This window comes from Myxine glutinosa, chromosome 1 (genome assembly GCF_964187855.1).
Source record: "Myxine glutinosa chromosome 1, kmMyxGlut1.1, whole genome shotgun sequence".
NCBI classification, from domain to species: domain Eukaryota; kingdom Metazoa; phylum Chordata; class Myxini; order Myxiniformes; family Myxinidae; genus Myxine; species Myxine glutinosa.
Window position 1 is genome coordinate 91,369,112 of NC_136261.1, and position 16,745 is coordinate 91,385,856.

A 16,745-nucleotide genomic window follows, 5' to 3' on the forward strand; every position below is an offset into this window, starting at 1 on the left:
GGCACTCCACCACTGTGAGGATGTCGGCCAGGTGAGGCCGCAGGTGGGCTCTGGGAGCCGGTAGAGTTGTGGATGGGGCCCGAGGATCCGGAGGACGGACCCGGGTAGCCCAGTGCCAGAGAGGGCACCGAGTGGGGAGAGTGCCAGAGGGCCTTCCCCAGGTAGTTAGGTTAGGGCAAGGAGCAGGTAAGCTCGGAGGCAACTGCAGTGGTGGAGGTGTGCAGGTGGGTAGACCCGCTGGGAGAGGTACACGCCACAGCCCAGAAATTGTGCGAGGGCACCGGGAGATGAATCGGGGGAGTGAGACCCCAAATTGAAGAGCACCACAGTTTGGCCAATGGGAATTGGTTTTTAGAACCCATAGTGTAAGAGGGCCAATGGTTTGGCCGGAGAAAGACCCCGGGTAGTGTAAAGTTGTAAAGTCATTTAGGAAATAGTTAGGATTGATGAACCTGTCGCACCATACGCAGCCACTTACCTGTGGTGATGATGATGACTCCACACCTGTGTTTTCTTTGTTTTGTTGCAGGAGATGAATCGCTGTGTGGATTTGTGAGACGCATCACGACGTGGATGAGACATTGGGGTGATTCCATCTCTCCCTCCCTAGGAGGGACTGATGATGAATTGGTAATGGCAAATTACGATGTTGAGTTGGAGATGGCAAATTTTGATGAGAGTTGAAAATGGCAAATTTGATTGGTTAGGAGGGAGAGAAGACGAATTTGGTATATGGGAGGAACGGGGAAGACAGTAGGGATGTTTGTTGATTTGTAAAGTAGATGTTTATGGGTAGTGTTGTGTTTTGTGGATACAGTAAGGGGTAAGGGAGGGGCCATGTAGGTTACCTGGTGGGGGGGGGGGCGTATGATAGGAACGTACCTGTCTCACCTGGTTCCCATGTGCCCCCAGTGTGCATCACCTTACATTGCGTGCACTTTTGCGCCCTTACCACCTTACTCACTTGTCTGCTTCTTTTGTCTCCCACCTCCGAGGATCTGGCTTTGGGGTAGAGAGAGAGGAGAGAGAGGTGCTGGCTGCGCAGTTGTGGGCCTGCACTTTCGCTGTTTGCTGCCGGGATCGATACACCATATGGACCGCAATGTTTGTGGCCACCCACAATGGACCGCAGTTCGTTTGCGGCCAAGCACCACCCGGGGATGGACCTATGGGTCAACGTGGCACCTATGCCATAAAGGTGAACCACTGTTAATTAACACCAAGTGCACCACAAGAAGAGCAAGAGACACCTGCAGGGTTAGGGGTTGTCGAATTTATTTTTATTCCAATGAACAATGGTGACTGCACCGATTGGTGGTGGGGTGGTGCTTTTGATGCTGGAAAAGGGTGCTCTGCACGTTATTAAAGGCCGTCGGCCACAGAGCACTCGTGGGTTGGTGTATCGATGCTGGCAAGCGCGCTCTCTCTATGCATAACATCTGCATGTGTTCCTCCAAAAACAGGTCCTGGATCGTAGTGTAGATATCAGCGTAATCTTGTAAATAATGCTCCCTACAGGCTGTATGTTTAGTTTGAGAATTCTTTCCGGATTCGGTTATCCTGTGGGTGTGTTTCTGTGAGGAGAAGGGTGCAACGTCGCAGGGGGACATATTTACTCATTTGTGAATATCTGTAAAACTGTCGCACTCAGGGTAGAGTTAATAGTAGAGGGAACTACATTGCGTGCCACACTAAAGTACGTAAAAATTTATCGGGTCGGGACGCCCCGAGGGTAGAGAAGGGTGCAATGTTGCGAATATGGAATTTGGCCTCCATATCCGCTTGTAAATATTCCCCTATTTTCTCCAATACTCCCCAACTTTCCCCAATCCCCCATTCCCTAGTCCCATTGCATGTAAATAACAATCAGTAGAGCCGACCTTCCCCTTATTCCCCCATTAAATGTCGTGCCCAGGTCCACCGCACCACACGTAGACAACTTTCGGACATCTTCCTAGTTATTCTTAGTCTATGTCAGTTAAGGCCTCGTTTCCATTAATTATGACTCTTCGTTGCACCAGAATGTGATTATATGGCATCAGTAGTGAGTTTAGGACCTTTCCCATACCTCCTTCCATCTTCTTCCCCAACAATTACAACAACAACAGAGGAGATGGCGGCGGAGCGGGGGAGGATGCGTCCTCACACCGGCTCGATTAGCGCCATTGACCACGCGCTCCACGGGGTTACCACGAAGGGGCTCCTTGTCAGCTCCTCGTCAAGGGCGGAGCCTGGTAAACCCCCCCGCACGCACCCAATGAGAAGCAACGTGCTGATTCCACGAGGCGGAGCTAACGAGCCGAGGGCGTGTCACTCCCCGCCGGATATACGCGGCCACGCGCCGGATGTGACGGGAGATTCGCCCCCAGCTGGAGAAAGAACGTTGCCTTGCCTACGACCGCTGAGAGGAAGAGAACCCGCCTGAGAAAGAACGTCACCTCTGAGCGCTGCGACGAGACCTCCCCGCATCTCTGGACCGGACCGGGTCGATTCTAACCTTTGAGCACAGGTGCACCTGGAGCCATCGCTACCCGCCTGTCCTTTCCATCAACCCCCGTGTGAGTCAGCCGTTGTCCCGTTTGCCTGTCGTCTGTTGGGGAATAATATAAGATTGTGTCTAAGTGCTTGTCTTTCTATGTTGTACCTCTAGCCCCTGTAATCTAACCTTTTCCGTAACGAATATAATCTCCTCCGGAGGTCTTGAGAACCGTATCCCTGGTGTCGTCATTTTATAACCCAGCCGGGTGTCTTCTTTTTCTTATTGAGCCAGCGTGGCGCGGCTTCGTCAACGTCGAGTATAGTCGGGTAATTTGTGCGGACACGACGGCCATTCCGCTCGGCCCACTTTAACATCAAAGTCGTGTCTGTAACAATATATATACAGTCACGTGGAAAAGTAAGTACACCCCATGTAAAGTTTTGACTTTTTCAACATATTTCAACATACAGCTATTTGATATTCATTTCAACAATATTGAGAGATAAAGGTGATATAATATAACAAATATCATGAAACATTTACATTTTGTCGTCCATTGTATAATTTAAATAAACATAAATGCAAATTTTGCATGTGGAAAAAGTAAGTACACCCCTACATTTATCACTTATTCAAATACATAAAATTAGAATCAGGTGCACCAGCTCAGGTGCAAATGATGAGAACATCGTTCGAGAGGATCTTGGAGGAACCTGTCTTATTCAAACCTCAGACATTTAGTTTGGTTTGCTCTTTGTTGTTGAAGTGTGCGGCGTCACCATGCTTCGATCAAAAGAGCTCTCTGAGGCCTTCAGAAAGAAGGTTATAGATGCCGAAGAGTCTGGGAAGGGATTTAAAAAGATCTCCAAACAATTTGAAATCAATCATTCGACTGTCCGGAAGATCATCTACAAGTGGAGTATATTGCAAACAACTGCCAACTTGTTCAGGCCAGGCCGCCCCAGCAAGTTCAGCCCGAGAGCAGACCGCAAGATGCTGAAAGAAGTCTCTAAGAACCCCAGAATGTCATCACGGCACCCACAGGTAGCTCATGCCACTGTTGATGTCAAAGTGCACGAGTCTACCATTAGAAAGAGGCTGCACACATTTGATCTACATGGGAGGTGTGCCAGGAGGAAACCTTTGTTGTCCAGAAAGAACATCAGGGCAAGACAAAAGTTTGCCAATGAACACCTAGGCAAAGACCAGCACTTCTGGAAACAATGTGCTCTGGACAGATGAGTCAAAGGTAGAGCTATTTGGCCACAGAACCAGAAGACATGTTTGGTGAAAACCAAAGACAGCATTTGGCCACAAGAACCTGATACCAACTGTAATGCATGGTGGTGGAAATATTATGGTTTGGGGCAGCTTTGCTGCATCAGGGCCTGGGCAGCTCACCATCATAGAATCCACTATGAATTCTTCATTTTACCAGAGGGTGCTTGAGGATAATGTGAGGCCATCTGTCGGAAAGTTGAAGCTCAACCGAAGGTGGACCTTGCAACATGACAATGACCCTAAACATACCAGTAAATCCACCAAGGAAAGGCTGAAAACAAAGAAATGGAGTGTTCTGGAATGGCCAAGTCAAAGCCCGGATCTAAATCCCATCGAGATGTTGTTGGGGGATTTGAAACGAGCTGTGCATGCAAGAAACCCCTCAAACATCGCACAGCTGACAGAATTCTGCATGGAGGAGTCGGCAAAAATTTCTCCCAGTCGATGTCAGAAACTGATAGACAGTTATAAGAAACGCCTACTTGAGGTTGTTTCTGCCAAAGGGGGCAATACCACCTATTAGAGCCAAGGGTGTACTTACTTTTTCCTCATGCGAAATTTGCATTTATGTTTATTTAAATTATACAATAGACTACAAAATATAAATGTTTCATGATATGTGTTGTATTATATCACCTTTATCTATCAATATTGTTGAAATGAAGATCAAATAGCTGTATGTTGAAATATGTTGAAAAAGTCAAAACTTTACATGGGGTATACTTACTTTTTCACGTAACTGTATATATATGTGTGTGTGTGTGTGTGTGTGTGTGTGTGTGTGTGTGTGTTTTGGGCTGATATATCGCTATAAAAACCTATACAGTGATGCAGAGTGTATATATACAATACATGTATGTTTATGTATATGCAGTGCCCTCCATAAGTATTGGAACAGTGATCTCAAATTTGTTATTATTGCTATATACTTAAGAAATCTGGATTTGAGATCAAAAGATAAATATGAGGCAAGAGTACAGAAGGTCAGCTTTTACGTCTTCATATTTCTATGCATATATGTTTTACCCTTATAGATTAATAGCACTTTTTATGTTTTATGTATTGGGGTTTGGGGATGATTAAGATAATGCCAATGAACATGTTCAATATTATTGACTGTCTTTCCTCAAAAAACTTTGACATCAAATTATTCTGCTACTCTCCCCTGCAAATCACAAAGAAGTGCCTTCCAATTCCACTTGAAAGTGGGGAATCGAAGAACTAAGAACAAATTAAGAATTGAGTGCTCCAATGATAGCAAAACGTTTTTGAGGTGATCATCAGTTGGGATCCATTCTAGGTTTCACAAACTCCCTCTCCCTTTTCCTGAAGGGTGCAGTTTCAGCATACTCACTACCTGAGCTGGGACCTGCTGGAGCTCACGTGTTGGAAGCTTTGCACTCTGGAGGAGCAGCTCCAAAAGTTGGGCAACCTCCTTGGGGATGGCGGCGACGTGGAGGAGAAACACTGCTCCTCGGACTTAACCCTCTGTGCAGACAAGTGCCCCAACTGGTTGATGAGTGCTGCAGCTACATCGAGAGGCACGGTATAGAGAACATTACTCAACAACACCTTGTATTACATTGTAGACTACTTCACTGCATCGTGTGATACTTTATTTGACCAAAATAATATGAGGTTGATGATATAAACAAGAAATACTTAATGTCTGTAAAACTCTCTTCCCATTCCTAAGAACCACAGTGAAAATGAAATTGGAAGGAATGGAAATGTTTAATTGTGTCATGGTTTAGGTTATATGGATTATGCTGACCGTTTGTTTTGGAGTGATTTCCCAATTTGTCATTGATTCACTTCCTGTGGTCTTCATATGATGATTCCTAATGTCGTACAAATCGACAGCAAATCACACTGCGAGGCCAAGTGAGAGTGTGTTGTCATTGCATAAACAACTAAGGGAAAGCAGAAACAATACAGAAGAGTAAATGCAACAGTGCAGCGGGTAAGGTAACAGCCTAACTACCCAGCTAACACAACACCGTTGGGCAAACGTTGGAGCAACGTCAGCATTTTCGTTGGACCAACGTCGAAAACTAAAGCCGAGCCAACATCGCCCCGACGAAGTTAAGTCCCAGGCGACTATATGGGGGCCGACCTTTGAAGGGAGGGTGGCACAACGTTGGACCAACGTTAGACAGACGTTGGTCACATGTTGGAATGAAGTGTTGGCCCAATGTTAATCAGACGTTGGAAAGGAGTACTGTTTCAATGTTGAGCCGTTGTTGGGCCTCCGTCATCCCCGTCGTTGGGCCAACGTCAAAAAAAGGTTGGCCCGACTTAATATTTCCCCGTTGGGCCAACAGTGGGTTGACATTGGAAGGGAGTGCTGTCCCACCGTTGGGCCAACGTTAATCAGACGTGGTAGGGGGCATTTGCCCAACGTTGGGCCAACGTTAATCAGACGTTGTAGGGGGCGTGTACCCAACGTTGGGCCAATGCTCCCATCCAACATTTGCCCAACGTTAGGCTGACGTCATAGTACCCTCACCCATACAGTATGAAGAGCTTCAAAGAACAATTGTAGAAAACATTTATTCAAAACATTATGTCACAGTGCTGTCATCAATTTGGGGAGATCAAACATCCATAGTATTTTCACACCTTCACAAAATGACCAAACAAGAAGGTCCTAGCAAAGCTCTATCACGACCCAAAAGTAACATTGTAACAGTAACATTACATGCATTTGAGTCATGGTCTGGGTTGTGAACACACAGTGCCTTCAGAAAGTATTCACACCCCTTGACTTCTTCACATTTTGTTGTGTTACAGCCTGAATTTAAAATGGATTTAATTGAAATTACACATAATACCCCATAATGTCAAAGTGGAATTTTTGGGGGGATTTTTTTTACAAAATAATTAGAAATTAAAATCTGAAATGTCTTGAGTCAGTAAGTGTTCAACCCCTTTGCTATGACACTCCAAACTGAGTCCAGGTACACCCAATTTCCTTTGGTCTTCCTTGAGATGTCTCCACAACTTGATTGGAGTCCACCTGTGGCCAACTCAATTGATTGGACATGATTTAGAAAGAGACACACCTTTCTATACAAGGTCCCACAGTTGACAGTCCATGTCAGAGCAGGAACTCTTCCATGAAGTCCAAGGAACTGTCCGTAGAACTCGCAGATAGAATTGTGAGGAGGCATAGATCTGGGAAAGGGTATAAAACAATTTCCAGAGTGTTGAAAGTTTGTATCGGATCAAATTTCTTGGTACGGATCGACACAGGACCATGACTTACCACCTGCAGTCAAATGTTTTCACGGGCAGCTTACCGAGGCCCTCTGGGCCCATTTGGACAGCCCCAATTGGGCAGACAAACCCCTGATTTTACTTCTCGGACTCCATTCCATGCTCAAAAAGGACCTCAACTGCACGGTGTCAGAATTGGTCTATGGTCCACTGCTATGACAGCCTTGCGAGTCGGTGACACCATCAAGTACACCATCATATACATGCCAGATGACTTTGTGCAATGCCTCCACAGCCGTATGCTGCAGTTATGACCAGTGTCTCCTGCCTAGCACAGCAGACACAAGGTGCATGTCCATGCTTGTCTCGCCATTACCACACGTCTTTGTGAGGCATGACACAATCTGAACACCACTATAAAGGCCTTACGATTGGCTTTTCTTGGTAATAAGAAGAACAAACAAAGTCTTTGTGCCAAATCGCCACAAAATCCCGTTGTTTGCTTGAAGTGGAAATAAAAAATTATATGCTCAAACTACAATCTTGTTCTTGCTAAAGACCGTTTCAGTACATTCCTGATTCTAACATGCATTAGGCTTGAAGGACTCATCTATAGCATAAAAAGCTAGAACGTCACTCTGTAGAGAGCATACCTCCTCCAGACTGAACAGTTTACGTTTTGTATCTCCCTGATCAGACCTGTCAAACCAAAATGTTATCTGCTTGTTCTTGTTGCTTAACCAACTCATCCACCAAGTTTTGTCATGAGTCGTCCATAACTTTTTAAAATATCCTGCTATATATCGTTTTTGGCCCCATATCTTAATGGTGAAGAATCACCTAAAAAAATTAATAAATTACTGGTCCGGATCCATATTCGGATCTTCACCAAAGTCTAATTGATTCGTTATTGTCACACACACAACCTGTCCACTAAGTTTCGTCCGAATCCATCCACAACTTTTGGAGATATCATGCTATATCGGTTTTAGTCCTATCGCTCAATCGTGACGAATCACTTAAAATTTATCTCATCCGTATCCGGATTTTAATCTTCACCAAACTTTTATCAATTATTCCTTGTCACACAGTTTGTGGTGGTGAGCCTGGTGTTGGCTTAGCGGTTAGGGTGCCGGCTTGGGATTCTAGGATCCTGGGTTCGAATCCCGGTCGATCGCTGAATTAACGCCAGGGGGGCTGACTCAGCCTGTCATGCTTCTGAGGTCGGCAAATTGAGCTCCAGCTTGCTGGGATGAATGATCACGGTGTGTACCCCGATTTAGAATAGGTACACTGTATCCCTGCACTTCGTAAGAGCGTGACCAAGGGTTGGCGTCAGGAAGAGCATCCGGCCATAAAAACATTGCCTCAACCAGGGAACCATGATTGTCATGGGGCCCGCAAGGCTAACCCCCGCTCCAGCGGGGAAAATGGCCTTAAAACGATCATTCATTCATTCACACACTCATCCTATCCACTAAGGTTCGTCCGAATCCGTCCAAATCTTTTAAGATTTTTTTTTTTTTTTTTTTTTTTTGTGTACAAGATCGTTGTGGAATATATCGTTTTTTGCCCTATCTCTCAATGGTGAAGAATCAATTTCAAATTTCAGATCCAAATCCGGATCTTCACCAAAATCTAATCATTTCGTCCTTGTCACATACCCAACCTCTCCACCAAATTTCAGATCCAGATCCGGATCTTCACCAAAATCTAATCATTTCGTCCTTGTCACATACCCAACCTCTCCACCAAATTTCAGATCCAGATCCGGATCTTCACCAAAATCTAATCATTTCGTCCTTGTCACATACCCAACCTCTCCACCAAATTTCAGATCCAGATCCGGATCTTCACCAAAATCTAATCATTTCGTCCTTGTCACATACCCAACCTCTCCACCAAATTTCAGATCCAGAGCCGGATCTTCACCAAAATCTAATCATTTCGTCCTTGTCACATACCCAACCTCTCCACCAAATTTCAGATCCAGATCCGCATCTTCACCAAAATCTAATCATTTTGTCCTTGTCACATACCCAACCTCTCCACCAAATTTCAGATCCAGATCCGGATCTTCACCAAAATCTAATAATTTCGTCCTTGTCACATACCCAACCTCTCCACCAAATTTCAGATCCAGATCCGCATCTTCACCAAAATCTAATCATTTCGTCCTTGTCACATACCCAACTTCTCCACCAAATTTCAGATCCAGAGCCGGATCTTCACCAAAATCTAATCATTTCGTCCTTGTCACATACCCAACCTCTCCACCAAATTTCAGATCCAGATCCGCATCTTCACCAAAATCTAATCATTTCGTCCTTGTCACATACCCAACCTCTCCACCAAATTTCAGATCCAGAGCCGGATCTTCACCAAAATCTAATCATTTCGTCCTTGTCACATACCCAACCTCTCCACCAAATTTCAGATCCAGATCCGGATCTTCACCAAAATCTAATCATTTCGTCCTTGTCACATACCCAACCTCTCCACCAAATTTCAGATCCAGATCCGCATCTTCACCAAAATCGAAGCATTTCGTCCTTGTCACATACCCAAACTCTCCAGCAAATTTCAGCCGAATCTGTCCCCAACCTTTTGAGATATCCTATTCACAAAAACAGACAAACAAACAAACGGACATGGGTGAAAACATAACCTCCATCCACCTTTTGTGACGGAGGTGATGACTCATTGGATGTAATAAAAATAAATTAAATAAATGTATACTCTATATATTTTATATATTCATCATGAACTTTCTACAAATGCTGCACAAAAGCTTAAATGGTTGTGAATGAATTATGCAGAAAGTGGCTAATTTATTCATTCTCGAAAATGCTGATGCAAGTTCATCATTATATTTCAGATTTGCAAATATTATGCAACAAAAGAATGTGTTTATGTTTGTGGCTGTGTGTAAGTTATGAGTGTCCATTTTATAGAAAACAAACACACTAGATTGTTTAACAAACAGTAACTATAATTTTTTTGTCTAGGCCTATGTACGGAGGGCATCTTTCGAGTGGGTGGCTCAAGGAAGAGAGTGAAGCAGGTTAGGCTCAACGTGTGTGAAAAGTTGAAATGGTGTTTATGTGTAAAGTTGTTTCTTTGTTGAAAGCCTGAGTTTCATGCCACTTGTTGACTTGACTGGGATCTGACCTGTAATGATAGTGGAATGATGGCTCACACACCACAAAACGTTTGGGTTTGCCTGTTTGGCGTTCCCATCTGAGCATCGTTCATAATGCTGGAGTCTCAGGATCTAGTATTCGAAACTGTGTTGATTTGTCACTTGGCTATTCTTGTCCTTGTAATTCTTGTTGAGGGTTCACTGTTATTGTACACCGCCCCTCCCTATTACATCTCCAGATGCTGCACATCATCACTGGGCGCCGAAGGCCGAAAGGGCGCACTTAGTTTTCACTCTATTTGTTTGTTTCCTTTTTTTTGTCTTGTTTGTCCGTGCGGTATCTCAGCCATCCTTGACCGAGGAAGCTAAAATTCGACCATCTAGTGAACAAGTGCTTTGGCTAAAACGTAATTTTTTTTTTGAGTCATCAATTAATTGATTAATTATTTATTTATTTCCTTTCTCATATGTGCAATATTTCAGACATCTTTTGAGCTCGGAAGCTGATGCTTGGACATGACAGTGACCAAGTGATTTGGCTATAAAATATATTTTTGATTTATTGATTAATCAATTCGTCGATTATTTATTTATTTGTTTGATTAATTACTAAGTTAATTAATTTCCAAAACGTTACAGATTCAAATGAAACACTCGTGGTTTAGGTATGCTATTATACAATTGATTAAGAAATTAAGTATTTTACGATTATTATTTATTTATTTTAATTATGCAATTAATCAATCAATTATTGTACATCGCTCCCTCCAAATTCAGTCTCAATGTGCTACACGGTGGCATCATCAGAGCACCTGTTATTTGGCAATGTCTCTGGCAATGTCTTCTGGCAATGTCGCACTCTGGAAGATATGTTATTTATTTATTTATTTGTTATCGGGTGATGTACATTGAATGCAGCTCTGCTTGTCTTGTGTCTTAATGTCCTTGTCCTGCATGTAATATATGGTTGTACATGCTCTTCTGTGAGTCTTGAGTCACTCTAAAAAGAGGATAAAATGGTGGCGCGTTTGACAACATTTAACCCTTGTGTGTCACGTGCATTCTCCTTTTTGGACAATAATATTCTTTTAACATAATCTTCATAGTTTTGTGTCCCTGAGTTGTTGGAAATTTGGAAATGACACGGGCTTGATGGGCTGAGCGGCCTCTTTTGGTTTTGGTTTTCTTTTGTCTTTGTCTATGCTTTGGTTTTCTTTTGTGTATTCCCTATCCTTCCTGTTCCCTTTTTATTATTTTTACTTCTTTTCTCAGTTACACATCCCTCCTACCTTCTGGTGTACTCCATACACAGAGATGTATCATCCTGGATTATATTGTAGATCCCTAGATCCAACCAGCCATGGCCATGGGGACCTTAGTGAGCTCTGACAATGCTGAAGTTTGGAAAAATTCAATTGTTCCTCAATTTTCATGGAACATTAAACTGAGTCTCCTTTTGTGGAGAATCAAAACATAGCTCTGGTTTGGAGCAGGGATGCCAGAAGTCTGGCCAGGTACGGAATTTTCATAAGGTTGATTAGGCCTAATGGCCTCCTCCTGCATTGAAGTTCCTTGTATTAGAGTTGACACTTGAAGCGTATACCTAAAGTTGTATTTCAGTGAAGATGCAATCTCACCGCCAATTTCTCCTACAGACAGTTCCTCCAGGCTGCTTGCTTGATTAGTGTGAGCAATTGAATGAGATACAAGGTAGTTGCAGACACTGTAGTTTACAGTGGAGCGAATATGATGAAAATGTCCTCATGGCACAGGGTGGAGAGTAGGAATGTGTAGCAAATTATTTAAATATAAATTCTTCACCTCACAGTGCCAAAACGGTTCATATGTTGATCATATCACATTTGATTGCATTAGATTTAAAAAATCGGTTATTATTAAAACAAAAGGATTACAAGACAATACCAAATTGGCAAACATGCATTCAATGAAACACTCTCTGTGCTGGTGCTTTGTGATACCATGGTTATTCCATGATACACACAAGTAATTTCACCAATACATTTGGTACCGATTGATTAGCTCACCACAAAATGATTGCTCATCACAAACAATTTTCAAGAATTCACACAATGTCTAACTGTCCCATAACACTTGAACCTTATTTGGCAATGTCTTTCTGCGTCATTGAAAACAATGGCATATACACTAAAAACATCAAACATGTCATGTGTTATCATTTGAAGCAAACAATCCTAGTTTACACCAGAATGCGTTCCTTTAAAACACTTGCTATTCAGTTTATTTGAGCACCCCCCCGTAGGAATCATAGCATCACTTTCATGGTAACGACGATGAAATTTAAAAAAACGATATGGGCTGCTTTTATCGCAAATTATCATCTGGCTTTTATAAACTATTTATAGTATTTATGGCTTTTATAAACTATTTATACTATTTATGGCTTTTATAAAGAACGTGCTATGAGGATTATGCGTTTGCTTGCAAGAAACTTTTCACATTTTCTTGGGAGCTCTTCTTTTTAGTTTACTCACCTGACTTAAACAATCCCCATAGGTTGTTATCCGTGGGAAGGAGGAAATCCCTCCTTCGGAAATGCCCCACTGAGTGTGGTGAGAAAGTGTCGCCATTGTCGCTGGTACCCAGAGTCCCCTGGGAAGTGATGGCACTCCCCCCAAGCTCACTGGTTGTTTGCCTCATCTAAAGTCCTGTGTTGTGTCTCGTGTAATTGTCTGTATGTCCACGTGTGTGAGATGTGTGTGTGGCAAGTCCACTAAGAACCTGTAAAAACAAAACAAACAAAAAACAGCAACTTACTGTGGCGTTCATAAAGTTCTCAGAACAAGAGACAGTCCTCCAATAAATTTACTTTTGAAAATAATCATTTGTAGTTTTTCGTTTGAATTATTTTGGCATTTCTTCGACTATTGTATCTTGTTCCAAGAGCCTTATGAATGCCCCGTGCATTTGTATGTTGACAAAAAAATTGTTGGCAAGTGATGAACTAGTATAGTTACGTCTTGGACTATTGCTACATTCTTGTTCCTACAACTTTTTGAAACCCCCAACAATGGCCATATACTCGTATTACAGGAAGTAGCAATAGAATAATGATTATTGTTGTGCCAATTCTTACAATGTGTACAGTTGAGAGAGGCATACGATTCTGGGCTTCCGGCTCCACTTGCTGCTTCTCCGAGTGTACATGATGTGGCTGCACTGCTGAAGGAATTTTTGCGCTCTCTTCCTGATCCATTGCTTACCCGAGCTCTCACTCCAGCATTCCTTACGTCACAAGGTGAGAGATAACAGATCTGAAGAATTATTTCAGCTTCCACTTTACTCAAAATCAGATTTATCAAACAGAGAAAAACATGCAGAGAGACATTCTCATGCAGACAGAAGTATCTCTTGACCTTTATATCCTGCATAAGTTTGAAATAATATGAGTATATGTGATAAACTTTTATTTATAGACAGATTGATCAGGATATTGTGATTATTTTGTTAAAATAAATAGAACGGATTGTATAGAGATAAAGGAAAAGCATTTTAAGAAACAGTCTTGGACACGTGTTTTTCTGTTGAGAAAAAACTTTTTATTAGGTATAAAAAGTGTAAAAATCCAAACATTACAACAAAGTACATTCAATTAAGTCCAAAGACCATGGTACATGGTTATCCAAAGCTTGTCAAAAATAATGCACATGCATTTTGGCCCATAGGGTTAAGATGAGCGGTCATACAACAAACACATGTACGAGCAGCTGGGCCCAAAGACAAAATGCATTGGTCATACAACAAACCCAAATGAGTCTTTTTCACCTGGGAACGTAGGGAAGTTTCTGGAAACCCTAGACTTTGCAACAAGTTCAGACAGCATCTGCATCCACATTCTGAAAACCTGCTATTCTGCTCCAACAATACCCTCTTTCTGCTCCGTTAAGCCTATCATTTGCTCGAGGTCACATTGCATCTACCTGGATGTCAGCAAACATCACTGCATTTAAACAGAAAGGTGTAATACCAGATTATTTAAACTATAGGCCCATCAGATTGCTTCCAATTATAAACAGTCATGGCATCCATCATAGCAGTTGACATCAAATCTTTATTTTCTTTCTATCAGCTTGACTTCGGACCATCAGTTGGTCCTGAGCTCCTGTCTGAGAACCTATCTTTCTAAACAAATATTGAGCATTTGACACAGCCTGGCACCCTGCCTTGATCTCCATTCCCTCAGCCGATGGCATTCAAGGCCACCTCCTCTCATAGCTTACTGACATGCTCCACTCTCCTCATCAGCAAATGCCTATCAATGCAATCCTTTCATGTCCTCTCAATATTGCAGGGGCCAGAGTGCACCAAGACAGCATCTTAGGCCCAGTTTTGTTTCTCATCTTTATCTCTGATCTTTGGCCTCTCATCCTCCAGGTAGGCAGGTAGCAGCCTCATCCCACTCTTTAGACCTTGGCAGAATCAGAATGTGGTCTAACACTTGGAATACATCTTGTATGACAAATCTCACATTCTGTCTCTCCCCTTTGACACCCCTGCCTCATACCTTTCACATCTTGATTTCATCCATATCCCACAATGCTCTAAAAATCATGGGAATCTCCCATGACAAAACTAAATCTCTGGGCCTGTTGCTTCCACATTGCAGACAAGTTTGTGACTTCTTTATTATCCTTTACCCTTTCTCTGCTTCACCCGTCCCCCTCCCTGCCAGATTTCCCCAGAATTCAAGTGTTCTTCCAGTAACCAGGAAAAGCAGATAAGTTTAATTTGGAAATAGATAGGTACCTAGAAACAATAGATATAGAGGAGTACGGGGATATTGTCAGGACCTGTAGGTAGCTTGCATGTGAGTGGTTATAGTTTCTGGTCCTCGTGTTGATATAGTGCAAGCATGAAGGGCTGAATGGCCTGATCCTCCTGTGCCAAACTTCCTTGTTGTTATTCCTTGCATAACCCTACAGTACGTCATCAGTGACATCAACATATCAATCCAATCAGATGAATGAATGAATGAAATGTTGAACCAAGAGGGAGATATACGTCAACCAAACTAAATTAGAAATAGTGATTACATTGTTATAACTTTAAGGTTTACGTTATTATAATTTGTGAAATTCGTCATCAAGGTACAAGTACACTTTACTGTTGTACATTGATGTCAGAATTATCGTGAAACTTGTTTTGCTGTTATTGACCAGCTGACATTGATGTTGTTGAGGAAGTGTTAATGCCATTTAAACTGGGACTCTGTGCTAGGTGGGCGATAATTCTGCCTCTAGGATTGGACAGTGCATTGCGGAGGCATATTCTGTGTCTCCTCATCTGCCTCCTACCCCCGTGCCATGCGGGTACTCTGCTTCGGTTACTGTCTACACTCACTAGCGTCGCCCACCATGCTGAGACAATCGGAAAAGAGGTACATACAAGAACTTACACTTTTAGTATGCTGTGCCTATTTGTTGGTAAAATTGCTCTCACTATTTCTTTTGTTTTCAATTTGCTAAATACAGTCGGACACCACTATTCGCAGTTCCGCTATTCGCAGGTTCCGCATATTCGCGGGTGACAAAATGCATCCTGTTTCTCTACTCATGGAAAAGTGTCCCGCAAATTTGCGGGGTTTTTTCCTATTCGTGACCATGTTTCATGAAATTGCGGTTTCCCCCCCCCCTATTCGAGTCCGTGTTCTGCGAATTCGCGGTTTTTCAGGGGCACACAAAAAAAATAATTCACAAGCCGCTAGTTTGATACATGTATAAAACCCATCTTTCACCAACCATGCATAAAGCAGCTGGACATACGCAAAAAGACATCTACGAGCCACGAGCATGACCTGCTTCTGCATCCACTGGTGTGTGCTTTGCGTTTTCATAGCTTTCGTGGCCGCAAATTTTAGCCGCACTATAATCGAGAGCTTCGCGGGATGTTCCACCAGCTGCATAACACGTCAACCCCGCGAGTTACTGTACAGAATGAAAACACTCCACAGCATCTATTAGTGCAATTAACTGTCTCCCTTTTCCCCATTGAAACTGGCACGGCATGCATTCATGGTTTTTCATCGACATTTGTGGGATTTACCTCGCCATTTCCGCGATTTTCATCGACCTTCATGGATTATCGTCGACATTCTCAGAATTTGCCTCGCCATTCGCGAATTTTGCCTCGCCTTTCGCGGTTTCTTCCTCTATTCGTGGATTTTCGTGACTCAGGAACCTATCTCCCCTTTTTGCATTGAAACAATGCACTGCTATTCACGGTTTCGCAATTTGTGAATTTTCCAGGAACGTATCCCCCACGAATAGTGGGGTCCCACAGTACTGCAGAAAACGGGCAGTTTTCCAACCAAAGGCAAAACATTTCCCTCCAGTTTCTAAAAAAAAATTAATCCCTGCATGAGCAAAAGATTAGATGTGCACAAGGTACACTACATGGCCAAAAGTATGCGGACACCCCTTCTAGTGGATTCGCCTGTTTCAGCCACACTCATTGCTGACAGGTATATATAATCAAGCACACAGCCATGCAATCTCCTTAGACAAACATTGGCAGTAGAATGGGCCATACTGAAGAGCTCAGTGACTTTCAACGTGGCACCGTCATGGGATGCCACCTTTCCAAAGA

At 42.9% G+C, this 16,745-nt stretch overlaps 1 protein-coding gene across 1 annotated transcript in view; it reads left to right on the top strand.

Annotated features, from left to right (window-relative positions):
* Positions 1–16,745, top strand: part of LOC137426162 (rho GTPase-activating protein 6) — a 226,238-nt gene that overhangs the window by 162,718 nt on the left and 46,775 nt on the right. The window contains exons 6-9 of the mRNA XM_068114854.2: positions 5,093–5,306; positions 9,988–10,043; positions 13,248–13,398; positions 15,401–15,537. Coding sequence (XP_067970955.1) covers positions 5,093–5,306; positions 9,988–10,043; positions 13,248–13,398; positions 15,401–15,537 — 558 coding nt within the window. The remainder of the gene's footprint in view (positions 1–5,092; positions 5,307–9,987; positions 10,044–13,247; positions 13,399–15,400; positions 15,538–16,745) is intronic.